Source organism: Archocentrus centrarchus, chromosome 21 (genome assembly GCF_007364275.1).
Source record: "Archocentrus centrarchus isolate MPI-CPG fArcCen1 chromosome 21, fArcCen1, whole genome shotgun sequence".
Classification (NCBI taxonomy): Eukaryota; Metazoa; Chordata; class Actinopteri; order Cichliformes; family Cichlidae; genus Archocentrus; species Archocentrus centrarchus.
This window is the reverse complement of record NC_044366.1, coordinates 20,786,522-20,801,545: the sequence shown is the minus strand read 5'-3', so window position 1 is coordinate 20,801,545 and position 15,024 is coordinate 20,786,522. Positions and strand designations below refer to the sequence as shown.

Here is a 15,024-nt window from a genome sequence, read left to right as displayed (position 1 = left end):
ACCTTCTCACACAAAAAGCAACAGGATTCAGGTGATAGTTATTGTTGTAAGTAAAGTTTATTTATATAGCATTTTTCACAGACAAAGACGCTGTACAATAATTAAAACACAATATCACCTCCCCCCTCGACCCCCCCAGGAAAACACTATGTTAAAATCATAACATTACCATATTAAAAAGAATAAAAATAAAGTCAGAAACCAGAAAGCCTGGTTAAACAGAAAAGTTTAACTATTTTTTAAATGATGCCACAGAGTCAGCTAAATGGAGCTGGAGTGGTAAACAGTTCCAGAGCTTTGGTGCCACTGCCTAAAAAAAAAAAAAAAAAAGCTCTGTCCGCCCTGGTCCTTAGTCTTGTATGTGGGACAACTAAAAGACTGATTTTGTTGTGAGAGAGACTGTTGACTTCTTTTTTTTTATTTTAATGTTTTTAAATGCCTGGATCAATTTTAAGTATCGGATTTATATCGGTATCGGCCGATATCCAAATGTTAAATATCGGTGTCGGACATAAAAACAAAAAACAAAAAGTGGTATCGTGCCATCCCTAGTTCAAACCCAGACGTTCTTACTGTGAGGAAACAGTGCTAACCACCATGCCACCATGCTTCCCCCCTGCATTTGTGACTGTTTTTTTTTTTTTTTTTAAAGAAACTCAAAGAATATTTTTAAAGATTTGTTCCCACTTCAGTTACCTCTATTCCAGCTCTGCCTTTTCAAGCTTTTTCTGACTTGGTGCCATATATGCATGTAAAAAGACAGAGGAAAATAAAAAATAAAAAAAAAAACACTAAAGGTGACTTAATTTTTTGATTAAAGTTGTTGTGACTAAACTAAAATAGCAGCCTTGCTATGATGCAATGCCAAAATTGAAAATAACGCATCCCACATGTTCCGTTTCTGTTGTTACTGCTCTGTTGGTGTTTTTGTCAAAAGGTTCTCATAAGTTATATTCATTATCACAGAAAAGGTGCATGAATTTTACCTGCTTGCAAGGAAGTATACAAGATGCAACATATTAGAGCCAGGGTCCTGTTGATGCCCAAATATTTGGAAAAGTCTTCCATGCCAACTTGAAGGAAAGATGATTTAGAAGCATGCTGACACTATAGCCGACTCATCATATAAAGAGTGAATTGTAAATATTTGTAACTAGTATTTTATTTAAATTGAGGTTCAAAATATAATTATCAAGAATATCTTGGACAGTGAAGCAGCAATAACAATAAACAATATAATAAAAAAAATATAGCAACATACCATAGCAAAGTTTCAACTTCATTTCAGCCGAGAGCTTCTTTTTTAATTGCATTAAACTGAAGAGCAGTAGCCAAAGACTAGAATTTAAATAGATGTGACTGATCAGATACCTTAAATTGGCAGTAAGAGCGACCACATCCTGTTTAAACCTGCATGCAGTACAACAGAAACAACAACAACACCTTCTTACCAGTATTGAGTGTCATATGCTGTTTGTCCTTATCTCTATACTGCAAACAAGAAAACTATATTTGTAAAATGGCAGTAATTATACCAAAGAGCTTCTATGGTGGACATACAAGCAAAGTGTTCAGATTCAGCCTTGCCCAAGCACTTTATTAGTTTCCATACAGGAAGTGAATGAATTTAGTCTTTGGCCATGTGAGTGATGTGCTTTTTTGTTTGTTTTTGTTTGGTTGGTTGATTGGCTGATTCTGACAGTTTGTTGACACTGACAAAATTACCATTTAACACCATTAAAAAGTTAAACCCAACGTTTTGATGCTGTTATTCACACTTTAAATATCGCTTAAGTTCAAGTCATGATAACCCAAAAGACAAAAAAAAAAAAAAAAGATTTTCCCCATTACCTGCAAATTATTTTATACAAATCCTAAAAGACATGGCTCATAATTTATACCTGCAGCTTCCACATGAGCCCATGCTTTCTGGGGGATGTGTCTTCAACATCTACGAGCATCGACAAGATGCAAAAACATCCATCCATAGTTGTAACCAGCTATGAGGTCACCAAGGTCTGGTCCCATAGACAGTATAAAAGATGGTAGTATAAATATAAATAAATATAAATAGAATACACAATTGCTAAAATAATCGATAGTTGCAGCTCTAATGAAATTTGCAACATGCTTCTCACATAGAAGCAACAGGATTCAGGTGATAGTTATTGTTGTAAGTAAGTAAAGTTTATTTATATAGCGTTTTTCACAGACAGAAAAGCGCTGTACAATTTCTCTGGAGCTTGAAAAAGGCGACTGGACTTCTTTTTGTTTCTTGAAGACGTTTCACCTCTCATCCGAAAGGCTTCTTCAGTTCTCAACCAAATGGTGGAGAGACCCAGGTATTTAAACCCCTGTGGGCGTAGTCCCCTGGAGGTGGTTATGACCCTCTATTGATCATGTGCGTGAACACATGTGCCCAGGTGTGAAGGGGGCGTGGGTCATATTTAATCAGTGGTTTCAGTTGAAACCAATTTAGGACTCCGCTCCATTGTTTCCTGTGGCCTATTGAGGTCACTGGAACAAAGGTGTGAATGGGGGTTGAGACGTCTGGGAAGGGAGCTCAGGACAGCACTGTAAGCGGGGGAAAGTTGGTGACGTAATCCACCTCCTCTGTTCAATGATGGTTGTTCACAGTGGACATAGATGGCTTCTTTCACTCCTCTTTCAAACCATCTGTTTTCCCTGTCCAAAATGTGAACATTGGCATCCTCAAAAGAGTGCCCTTTTTCCTTCAGATGCAGATGTACTGCTGAATCTTGTCCTGTCGAGGTGGCTCTTCTATGTTGTGCCATTCGTTTGTGAAGAGGCTGTTTGGTTTCACCAATGTAGAGGTCCGAGCACTCTTTACTGCACTGAACAGCATACACTACATCGCTGATCTTGTGTTTGGCGGGTTTGTCCTTGGGATGAACCAGTTTTTGTCTTAGGGTGTGACTTGGTTTGAAGTATACTGAGATGTCATGCTTGGAGAAAATTCTTCTGAGTTTCTCTGACAAGCCTGACACATATGGGATGACAATGTTGTTCCTCTTGTCCTTCCTATTCTCTGTAGTTTGTGTTTGGCCTTACAATGATTAAAACACAATATCACCCCCCCCACCCCCAGAAAACACTATGTTAAAAACATAATAACATTACCATATTAAAAGCAAAAAGAAAAATAAAGTCAGAAACCAGAAAGCCTGGTTAAACAGAAAAGATTTCAACTATTTTTTAAATGACGCCACAGAGTCAGCTAAATGGAGCTGGAGTGGTAAACAGTTCCAGAGCTTTGGTGCCACTGCCTAAAAAGCTCTGCCCGCCCTGGTCCTTAGTCTTGTATGTGGGACAACTAAAAGACTTTGATTTTGTTGTGTGAGAGACTGTTGACTTCTTTTTTTTTAATGTTTTTAAATGCCTTGATCAATTTTAAATATCGGATTTATATCGGTATCGGCCGATATCCAAATGTAAAATATCGGTATCAGACATAAAAAAGTGGTATCGTGCCATCCCTAGTTCCAAGTGGCAGCAGGTACAAGGAGAGATCCCAGAATGGAGCCTTGTGGAATCCCCAAGGGAGGGCAGCAGAGGCAGACTTAAACATCATCAATGCTGACACAGAAGCTTCTATCAGAGAGGTACAACTTAAACCACTGGAGCACTGCACCTGTGATGCCCACACACTTTTCCAGCCTGGAGATGAGGATCTCATGGTCTACAGTGTCAAAAGCAGCTGTTAAGTCTAATAACACAAGTCTCACACAGTGACCACAGTGGGTTGCTAACAGAATATCATTAAAAACCTTTAACAGAGCAGACTCAGTGCTGTGATGGGTTTTAAACCCAAACTGGAATACTTCCAGAACTGCATGTTCATCCAGGAAGGTCCTTAGTTGGGTGAAAATCTTTTCCAGAATTTTTGGCAAAAATGGTAGCTTGGAGACAGGTCTAAAGTTTGATAAAACAGAAGAGTCTAGACCAGATTTCTTCAGCAAGGGCTACACAACAGCATGTTTGAAACCTTTTTTTGCACCACACTAGAGGTCAAACTGCTATTAATAATGGTAAGAATGAATGGACCAAGGGCAGGAAAAACGTCATTAACAAGTCGAGAGGGGACAACATTAAAGGAGGAACCTGATGGCTTCAAACTGGAAACCAGCTGTTCTAAAAGAGAGAGCAAGACTGGCTCAAAGTGATCAAACTCAGCTGAACAGGATATTAGGGTAGATGGATCACGAGAAGGTGGTGAAATTAGAGCCCTAGTGCTTACCACCTTCTCTAAAAAGAAGTGAAGGAATCAATCACAAATTTCACTGGAAGCTTCCAGATGGACAGGTTCATGGACATTTAGGACAGAGTTCAGTGTGGTAAAAAGCACACGGGGTTGTGAGAGTTAGAGACAATGATATCAGAAAAGAATTTTGACCTAGTTGCTTTCACAGTCATCCCACCTGTCATCCTGGAGACTCGGCGTCTCTCGTCCTGGCGCAGGATGCGGGATCGTGGAGGCGGCGTAAACCATGCTAACCTTCGCCTGTTGAAGCGGGCCCCGGCCTCAGCTAACAAGGATCTGGACATCCGAATGGCCCTACTAAATGCTAGATCGTTAGCCAACAAAACTTTCCTTCTCAATGACTTTTTCATCGCACAGCAGTTGGATTTTATGTTTGTGACTGAGACGTGGCTTCATGCTGGTGAGTCTGCACCTTTTTCCGAACTTTTACCTCCCGGCTGTTCTTTCTTCAGCTCCCCGCGGATCTCTGGAAAAGGTGGAGGACTTGCTTCAATATTTAAATGCAGTTTTCGCTGTCGTCAGGTCTCGGCAGACCTGTACGCCAGCTTTGAACTGCAGCTGTTGGAGATAAACTCTTCCCCCTCGGTGCTCTGCGCGGTGATTTACCGACCACCGAAGTGCACGAAGGACTTCATCGGTGACTTTGCTGACTTGCTGACGGGTCTCATACTAAAATATGACCGTATTTTAATTGTTGGCGACTTTAATATTCATGTGTGTTGTGAGAGTGGTCCACTGGTTAAAGAATTTGCCTCGCTTATTGACTCTTTTAACTTAACACAACTCGTGTGTGGTCCCACTCATGAAAAAGGTCACACACTGGATCTGGTGTTGTCTTATGGACTTAGAGTCTGCATCACAGGGATACGTGACTGTGGTATATCGGACCATTTTCCTGTTTTATTTACAGCAGCGCTCCCCAGCTCTGGGATAAATAGAGTATCCTCTACACGTCGTGTGCGCTTGGTTAACTCTTCATGCGCTGCTGATTTTGCAGCTGCTTTTAAAAACTCTGACTTAAGCAATTTGGATTTTTGCTTGAGCCTGAATACCGAGGACTTCACTAACTCTTTTATATCTGCTTGCACTGCTGTACTGGACTGTATTGCCCCTTTTACAACCAAACGCACCAAACCTTCCTCCCAGCCCTGGCTGGATGAGACAACCCGCGCTCTCAGACGTGAGTGCAGACGCGCTGAGAGAAGGTGGAAAAAGGATAAGCTCCATGTCTCCTTAGAGATCCTGCGTAACTGTTTATTGAAATACCAGAAAGCAGTAAAATATGCAAAGTCTGCTTATTTCTCTAACATTGTTTCAAGTAACAGTCACAGGCCTCATTTTCTTTTTAGTGTTTTTAATTCACTCACTGATCCTCGCTGTAATGTAAACCAAGCCAAGGTCTGTCCTGCACTGTGCGAAAACTTTAAGAAATTTTTTGTGGAAAAAATTTCTGCCCTCAGGCCTTCATCACCTCAGGCTGAAACAGACTCATCTGCACCTCCTCCCAGCAGAGCTGTCTTTGAGCAGTTTGAGCCTGTCACACTCTCCACACTAAAGGAGGTGATTCAAAATATGAGACCTGTAAACTCTCCCACAGACTGTGTTCCGTCTCGCCTTTTTAAAGAGGCTTTTGATTCAGTGGGACCAACTATCCTCGCTCTGATTAACAGTGCGCTTGCATCTGGTTGTGTTCCAGCTGCCTTTAAACATGCAGTTGTACAGCCTCTAATCAAGAAGAAGAACCTTGACCCTGATGTTCTTTCAAATTACAGACCAATTTCTAAATTACCATTTTTATCCAAGGTTCTTGAAAAAGTTGTTTTTAAGCAACTTCAAGCATTTTTAAGTGAACATGGAATGTGGGAAAAGTTTCAGTCAGGTTTTAGAATGCGTCACAGCACAGAGACAGCTCTTTTAAGAGTTTTTAACGATCTGCTTTTAACTGTGGACTCTGGTAGTCCTGCAGTTTTAGTACTTCTAGACCTGTCAGCTGCCTTTGACACTGTGGACCACGAGATCCTTCTATCCCGCCTAGAACATGAAATTGGCATTAAAGGCACGGTTCTGACTTGGTTCAGATCATATCTTACTGATAGAAGTTTCTCTGTCCATCTAGGAGACTGTTTTTCTACCACAGCAAAGCTTTCTTGTGGAGTGCCTCAGGGGTCCATTCTGGGCCCAATTCTTTTCTCATTGTATATGTTGCCTCTAGGGTCGATTTTTAGGAAACATAATATTTGTTTCCACTGTTTTGCTGACGACATCCAGGTGTATATGCCCATCAAACTGAACAGCAGAGATCCATGGGAACCCCTGCTGAACTGTCTAAGTGACATCAAGTCCTGGATGAGAAACAATTTCCTAAAACTTAATGAAAGCAAAACCGAGGTCATATGCTTTGGTAAATTTGACCCCTCAAGCTACTCCTCTGGCACTCCGAGTCATTTGGCTCCTCACTGTCGTGATGCTGTGAAAAATCTGGGTGTCATTTTAGATAGTAGTTTTAAAATGGAGAAGCAAGTAAGTGCTGTTACCAAAATCACTTTTTACCAACTCAGAGTCATTGCCAAGGTAAAACCTTATCTCCCACAGCAGGACCTGGAAAAAGTTATTCATGCTTTTATTACTTCCCGCCTGGACTACTGTAATTCTCTGTACTTTGGCATAGATCAATCATCTGTGCGCCGCCTGCAGGTAGTCCAGAATGCGGCAGCTCGTCTTTTAACCGGTTTAAAAAAGCATGAACACATTACCCCAGTCCTGTCATCCCTTCACTGGCTCCCTGTCCGTTTTAGAATCGATTTTAAGATTTTATTGCTTACTTTTAAAGCCTTAAACGGACTGGCACCTTTGTATCTGTCTGAGCTGCTTCACTGTCACACCCCTGTAAGAGCTCTGAGGTCATCGAACCAGCTGCTCTTACAGAGGCCTAAAACTAGACTAAAACAGAGAGGTGATCGAGCTTTTGCAGCAGCAGCACCAAAGCTATGGAACGATCTACCTCTCCATATTCGCACAGCTCAGACGATACACACATTTAAATCTCTATTAAAAACACATTTCTTTTCCTTGGCATTTGGCTGCAGTACTACCTCCTTTTAGATGATTGTTTTATGGTATTTTATGGTACTTGTTTTAAACGTTTTAATTTTTAATTTTCTTATGTTATTTATTGTTCTTAATGTTTTTATTTATTTATTTTTATTTTATTATTTTATTTATTTATTTATATATTTTTATTTTTATTTAGTATAGTCCTTGGGGTTACAGATCTTGTACAGCACTTTGGTCAACGTCGTTGTTTTAAATGTGCTTTATAAATAAACTTGACTTGACTTGACTTGACAGTTTTCTGATAACACTGCAATCTTTCTCTCAGTATTTCAATATGAATCTGCAATCTGTCCTTTTTCCACCTCCGTTCAGCTTTCCTGCACTCTCGCCTAATGGCACAGGTATACTCATTTAACAATGGCTCTGGTCTGGGCTTTACTTGCCTGATTTTTAATGGAGCTATGGAGTCCAGGACGGTTCGGCAAATCAAATTAAATTGAAGGGTAGAAAATGTCTATTGAATGTGTGCCGGCCCACCCTTTCTGCTTTCTGCTATTTAGGGATCCTCAAATCCAGGCCTCGAGGTTCGGTGTCCTGCAGGTTTTAGATGTGTCTCTGATCCAACACACCTGATTCAAATGGCTGAATTACCTCCTCAGTATGCAGTCAAGTTCTCCAGAGTCCTGCTAATGACTTCTATATTTGACTCAGGTGTGTTGGATCAGGGACACATCTTAAACCTGCAGGATACTGGACCTCGAGGCCTGGATTTGAGGACCCCTGTGCTATTCCTGCTTCGTTTATAGCAGCAGCAGTTGGGGTGGATCATCACAGAAGTGGTTGCACCTGAAGTGGGGGTGGCTAAGGGCATTCCTTCTCCAAACCTTTTTTATTTTAGGCCAATAAAAATAGTGCAAGTCTCAATCAAAGGTCTGCCTCACAAGTGTCCAGCCGCAACATCATGAGATCATCTGTGTTGCCCTTTAAAGGGGCTGAATCCCTGAGAATATTCACTGGAACTTTTTGCTTGCTACCAACTAAAGACATGTGCCCTTGTGAAACATATGGCCTGTAACTTGGATCTACCAAAGGCATGTCAGGAGATACAGAAGAACTAGGACCAATAGACATAACAGGTAAAAATACCTCTTGGTATAAAATTTCACCACTGCAATAACATTAGCTTTGTCAGCCAGGCCAGGTGAAACTGCATGAGCAACTGGTTTTGCGGAGCAGCTTCCTGAAGATTTATTCTTAGCTTTTGGAACAGGGCAATCATTTTTCCAGTGACCTCGTCCCAAGCAATAGCTGCAACACCTGCTGCAATCTTGCTTTCCGTGACTATAGCAAGTACCAGACAACAATAAATAAGTCTGTGGCTCACCCTGACCCTGTCAAGCTAGCTAACACAGAGAAAGCTTGTCAATAAAAGGGAAACTGTTGGCATTAGTAGATATACTAATACCTAGATTTTTCAATGATCAAGGAGACAAATAGGATTGTTTCAAAAATTGCAACATGATAGCTTCTTTAATGAAAAACAAACTGAAAAAAATTTTAAGTAGACTATTCATATGTCAGTCTCTAAGCTGTCACCTGACTACAGTTTCCTCTGTTCTACAGAGTTTTTAATATCTCAAGGCGGATTGTTTGTTTCCTTAGTGATAATAATTCATATTGCTCTCTAAGAGCCATAGCTGGCAAAAAATAAAGAGAAAAAGTTTATCTGTCATGGCTTGTGTGTGGCAGGAGCACGGAGACCCCAAAATGCTGGACTCAGGAGTGATGAACTTAGTGTGAGTTTATTGAAATGAAGATAACACACAACTAAAGCTGTAAAGTTTTGAGATTACAAAGTGAACAGCCTAAGATGACATACTGCAGATGTGAGTTGGAGTTATATAAAGAACTGAATTCACTTAAAACAAAGTTGGCAAATGAGTGAGCAACAGTCCATTTAGAAGCTAAAACGTCACACACTTTAATCAGTAATTAAACACCCACTTCAAACTGACAGATGTGTGAAATGTTAACTTATTTATGATCACAAACTGAGGTCAGATTATGAGTGCTCAGTTTACCAGAAAAAAATAAAAGCAGCTTTGACTACAGATTGTGCTTGTCCTTAGATTACATTAATGGAGAAAAAGGAAAAAAAAATGTGATCACTCAGCCGTCTGTTTGTGAGGGTAAACCTGAATTTGGCCACATCACTGGTGAGCTTCAAGTTCCAGGGGGTTTTCATAAATATGTTCTCTCTGCTCCCCCTGCAGGAAAAAATGGAAACAAAAAACAGCAGCCAAAACATGAAACACAACTTTGCTCAAAATAAAGTAACTAATCTAATCAAGCTGAAAAAAAAAGAAAAGAAAAAAGCCTTCAACAGATGATTTTTATCTACCGATGTTGCTCTGGGAGATCGGGTGGTGTTTCTGTAAGGAAAAAAAATGTTTTTATTACCATAAAACTGTATAAAAGAATGAAAGAAGACAACTTACTCTGAACGTTGTTGGCAGACTCCTATCAGAATGGTCAAAGCAGTAATTATAAAGATCAGGAAACACACACAAGGTACAATAACAGCTGCAGCAACATGGGTTTTATGTGGATTTCCAGCTTCAACATCCTCTGTAAAATTTAAAAAAGAGACTAATTTCAGTGCAGTTCTAATACTCAGTTAACTTATGCTCACTCTCATGGAAAAACAAAAGAGCTCAAACACTCACAAAGTTGTAACTGTGCTTTGTATCAAAGCCGGAAACTTGGAAGTTTTATTTTTAAGGAATATTCATGGAAGTACAGTGAGAGAGATAAGCTGGTACGGAATGTCCAACTCTTCCTGTTTCAGTGGCCCAAATGCTCCCACACTGTACTCAGTCATGATAGATGTGTAAGGAATGCTTGTTGGAGGTTATTTTTTTGTCGTTTTTCCCTGATCTAAAAACTCTTCGAGACTTGATTTACTCACCTGTAATTATGAGCTCCCATTTCTGGTCGAAGACTCCTGAGTCTGTGGTCGTTGCACAAGTGTAGTTTCCTGTGTGATTTTTCTGGGCGCTCTCTATGATTAGTGCATACAGTTGGCTCTCTGAGGTGGACATGTTCACTTTCAGGCTGGCAGCTGCAGGATACTGGATCCATTTGCTGTCTAATGTTTTCTGGCTGCTGTTTGAGGTTCTCTGTAGCTTGAAGCTGAACAGATTATCTCCGTCCCTCATCCATGCCACTTGAATAAGGCAGTTAATTGACATATTGCTACATTGCAGGGTCACTGTGTTGCCAGTCATCTGGAAGATGCTGTTCCCATCTGAGAGGGTGAAAACAAAAATTAGGCCTAATTTTAGCTGCATCCACATTGTCATAATTACAATACTACATCAATAGAATTCTTTTTTTAAAGCCACATAAAATGTGTATAAATACAAAATGCAGTGATTTGCAAATCATATAAAACCCTATATTTGTCCATCCATCCATTTTCTCCTACTTATCATTTTCAGGGTCACAGGGACGAGAGGCAGGGTACACCCTGTACAGGTCACCAGCCTGTCGGTGGACCAGCACAGAGACCGACGATCATTCACACCTACAAGCGATTTACAATCACCAATTAACCTAACCCCAATAACTGTATGTCTTTGAAACCAAGGAAAATCCACGCAAACACGGGGAGAGCATGCAAACTCAGCTCAACACAGAAAACAAGGTGGGTTCAAACCCAAACGTTCTTACTGTGAGGAAACAGTGCTAACCACCATGCCACCATGCTTCCCCCCTGCATTTTTTACTGTTTTTTTTTTTTTTTTTTTTAAAGAAACTCAAAGAATATATTTCAAGATTTGTTCCCACTTCAGTTACCTCTATTCCAGCTCTGCCTTTTCAAGCTTTTTCTGACTTGGTGCCATATAAAAGGACAGAGGAAAATAAAGTAAAAAATAACGCATTAAAGTTGTTGTGACTGAACTAAAATAGCAGCCTTGCTATGATGCAATGCCAGAATTAAAAATAACGCATCCCACATGTTCCGTTTCTGTTGTTACTGCTCTGTTGGTGTTTTTGTCAAAAGGTTCTCATAAGTTATATTCATTATCACAGAAAAGGTGCATGAATTTTACCTGCTTGCAAGGAAGTATACAAGATGCAACATATTAGAGCCAGGGTCCTGTTGATGCCCAAATATTTGGAAAAGTCTTCCATGCCAACTTGAAGGAAAGATGATTTAGAAACATGCTGACATTATAGCCGACTCATCATATAAAGAGTGAATTGTAAATATTTGTAACTAGTATTTTATTTAAATTTAGGTTCAAAATATAATTATCAAGAATATCTTGGACAGTTAAACAGCAATAACAATAAACAATATAATAAAAAAATATAGCAACATACCATAGCAAAGTTTCATTCTCATTTCAGCCGAGAGCTTCTTTTTTAATTGCATTAAACTGAAGAGCAGTAGCCAAAGACTAGAATTTAAATAGATGTGACTGATCAGATACCTTAAATTGGCAGTAAGAGCGACCACATCCTGTTTAAACCTGCATGCAGTACAACAGAAACAACAACACCTTCTTACCAGTATTGAGTGTCATATGCTGTTTGTCCTTATCTCTATACTGCAAACAAGAAAACTATATTTGTAAAATGGCAGTAATTATACCAAAGAGCTTCTATGGTGGACATACAAGCAAAGTGTTCAGATTCAGCCTTGCCCAAGCACTTTATTAGTTTCCATACAGGAAGTGAATGAATTTGGTCTTTGGCAATGTGAGTGATGTGCTTTTTTTTGGTTGGTTGGTTGGATGATTCTGACAATTTGTTGACGCTGAAAAAATTACCATTTAGCACCATTAAAAAGTTAAACCCAACATTTTGATGCTGTTATTCGCATTTTAAATATTGCTTAGGTTCAAGTCATGATAACCCAAAAGACAAAAAAAAGATAAGATTTTTCCATTACCTGCAAATTATTTTATACAAATCCTAAAAGACATGTTTCATAATTTATACCTGCAGCTTCCACATGAGCCCATGCTTTCTGGGGGATGAGTCTTGAACTTCTACGAGCATCGACAAGATGCAAAAACATCCATCCATAGTTGTAACCAGCTATGAGGTCACCAAGGTCTGGTCCCATAGACAGTATAAAAGATGGACGTAGCTGCTGTGAATCACCCACTGGTTTCTGATGTCCTGTTCTGAAGCCTCGAGATGAACATTTGTGCCACTGCCATGTTGGTTTAATGATGTTATGAGAAAGGACTGTTAGACTGCACACTCATTGGCTAAACAACTTGTTAATCACAAGTCATTTGCCAGTGAGCATTATTTTTTGGGTTGTTTGTTTTGGGGGAGGGGCAGTTTTAGCCAGTAAGTAAGTTTAACCTCAGCTAATTCATGCTCTTAGTGTTTTCATTCACTTTGCCAGCTGATGAGCTGCAGTGGCAGTGTACTATTTGCTCTTATTGATTTTTGTTTTTTTTCTTCTGAACATTTTAAGAAAAACTTTCATAGGAAATTACCTCCTACATCAGTACCTGTAATTCAACAGTCTGCTGCCCTAAATTGTCTTAGTGAGTTGTACATGTTTATTTTTATTTCTTAATCATCCCCCCACTTCACACCTGTGACCACAGATAACTGAAATAGGTGTAATATGTTGCACATACTCATTGCACTTTTGTTTCTTGTTTTGCACTCTGCTGTCCTTTTCATTCATGACTTTAAACCATTTTATAAGCACCTCTCATGTAGATGTGTTCTTTTTGAATGCAGTCCTGAGGGGCACACTGCAAAGTAAATGGACTAGTTCTTATACAGCGCTTTTCTACTCAATCAGAGCACTCAAAGCGCTTACACAACACGTTTACATTTACCCATGCACACCCATTCGTACAAGCACTTCCATATTAACTAAGCTAAGTGCTTTAATTATCTACCATTCACACTCCGACAGTTGCGTTAGAGAGCAACTTGGGGTTAAGTACCTTGTCCAAGGATACATTGGCATGTAGCCTGGAGTAGCCAGTAATCGAACCACTGACCTTCCGATCAGTAGGTGACTTGCTCTACCTACTGAGCTACAGCCACCCCAGTGTGACTCCAATTTTGGAATTTGATTTGTTGCTGCAGCACACTGTAAATGTGTATATATAGTGTATATATTCTCTCCTGAAATAATACTTTATATCTGTCACCTGTTGAGATGTATCTTACTATCACCAGAGAGTGAAGCTCTTCTGTAAAGTTGCAGCAACATAAACTATGATTTTATTTCATTGGGAATTTGTGTATGTGATAAAACAAAAATGTGTTTTTTATACTTGCTCCTTGTTTTTTATATTTGCTGTCAAGTCTGTTGTTTAGTTATGGCATACACAGAAACAAAAGTGATCGCTCTGTTTGTGGGCTTTTCATCACCAAGAATATTCAGTTAATGAATTTAGTTACTCTTTGATTTGGTTCTTTCCATAGCTCCTTTATTATTATCCTTTATTATGAGACGGTGTCAGAGGTGAATGCAGTGAGGACCCTAGAATGTTTAAATGCATCAAGTTTAAAGTTTGCCTTTCATATTAGACATAAACTGCAGCACGGTGAGCATACTGAATGGGTACTTGTTTTGAACGCCAAAAAAGTTTCCTTGGTAATTAAACACCCGCTACAATCTGGCAGATGAGTGAACTGTTAATTTATTTATAATTACAAGTGATGAGATCACATTATGACATATGTTCAGTTAGCCAGAAAAAAAATGCAATTTTAACTACAATTAATGCTCTTCAATAGAAAGCTATTTAAAACTGCTGGTAATCTAAAAACAAATAGTAAGTCTTTAGTATGTGTGATTCATATCACTCAGCCCTGTATTTGTAAGGGTGAATCTGAATTTTTACAGATCGTTGGTGACTTTCAATTTCCAGGTTTTCATAAACAGGTTCTCTCTGTTGCTGCTGCAGAAAAAAAAAGGAACAAAACAAAATGATGATAAGATTTAAGAAGCTTAAATCTGACGTGAATGCAGACATGCTGGTATGGGGTGATATGCCCCCATGCTAGTGGAGCTGAAACATGTTTATTTTGAGTGTTCAGATGCATGTCCATATGTTCAGTATTGACTGTATTGGACAAGGTGGCAGATCTGCTTTAACTTTATATCTATGGATTGTAGATAGACATTAAAAAAAAAAAAACTTCTCAGCAAACAAGATGAAAACTATATTTACCAATCTTCTTGGAGGCTGGGTTAAATTTCTGTAAAAAGAGACAATATGGTCATTTTTGGCAATGGTGTAAAATCATGTAAAAGAATGACTGAAGGCAACTTACTGTGAACGTCGTTTGCGGACTCCTCTCAGAATGATTAAAGCAGTAATTATAAAGATCAGGAAACATGGCACAGCAACAACTGCAGCGACATAGTTTTATGTGGATCTGCTGAAAAATAAAACCGAAAACTGACTCATTTCACTGCAATTCTACTACTTAGTTAACTTATACTCACTGGCAAAAAAGCAGTTTAGTTTTTTTTGTTTGTTTTTTGGTGTGTGTTGGATCAAAGTTTTCAAAAAGGAAGTCAGAAGTGCTTACACATACCCTGTGGTCTCTGAAAAGACGTCAGACTCCCATAAAATGTGCCGTGTTGTAATTCTGCTTCTAAATCTTGGAAGCTTCATGTTTAAGAAATA

General features: G+C 39.2%; 1 protein-coding gene and 1 long non-coding RNA gene across 2 annotated transcripts; both read right to left on the bottom strand.

The window, feature by feature from the left end:
- Positions 1-9,546: 9,546 nt before the first annotated feature.
- Positions 9,547-11,730, bottom strand: LOC115800700 (uncharacterized). The gene is made up of 6 exons (XM_030758198.1): positions 11,726-11,730; positions 11,452-11,538; positions 10,305-10,643; positions 9,835-9,964; positions 9,738-9,768; positions 9,547-9,603 (listed from the first exon to the last, which is right to left on the bottom strand). The coding sequence occupies exons 2-6, from the start codon at positions 11,531-11,533 to the stop codon at positions 9,547-9,549; spliced, it is 639 nt and encodes a 212-aa protein (XP_030614058.1). The 5' UTR covers positions 11,534-11,538; positions 11,726-11,730.
- Positions 11,731-14,008: 2,278 nt separating this feature from the next.
- Positions 14,009-14,746, bottom strand: LOC115800254 (uncharacterized). The gene is made up of 3 exons (XR_004021648.1): positions 14,666-14,746; positions 14,563-14,590; positions 14,009-14,289 (listed from the first exon to the last, which is right to left on the bottom strand). It is a non-coding gene; the product is annotated as an uncharacterized LOC115800254 (long non-coding RNA).
- Positions 14,747-15,024: the final 278 nt, after the last annotated feature.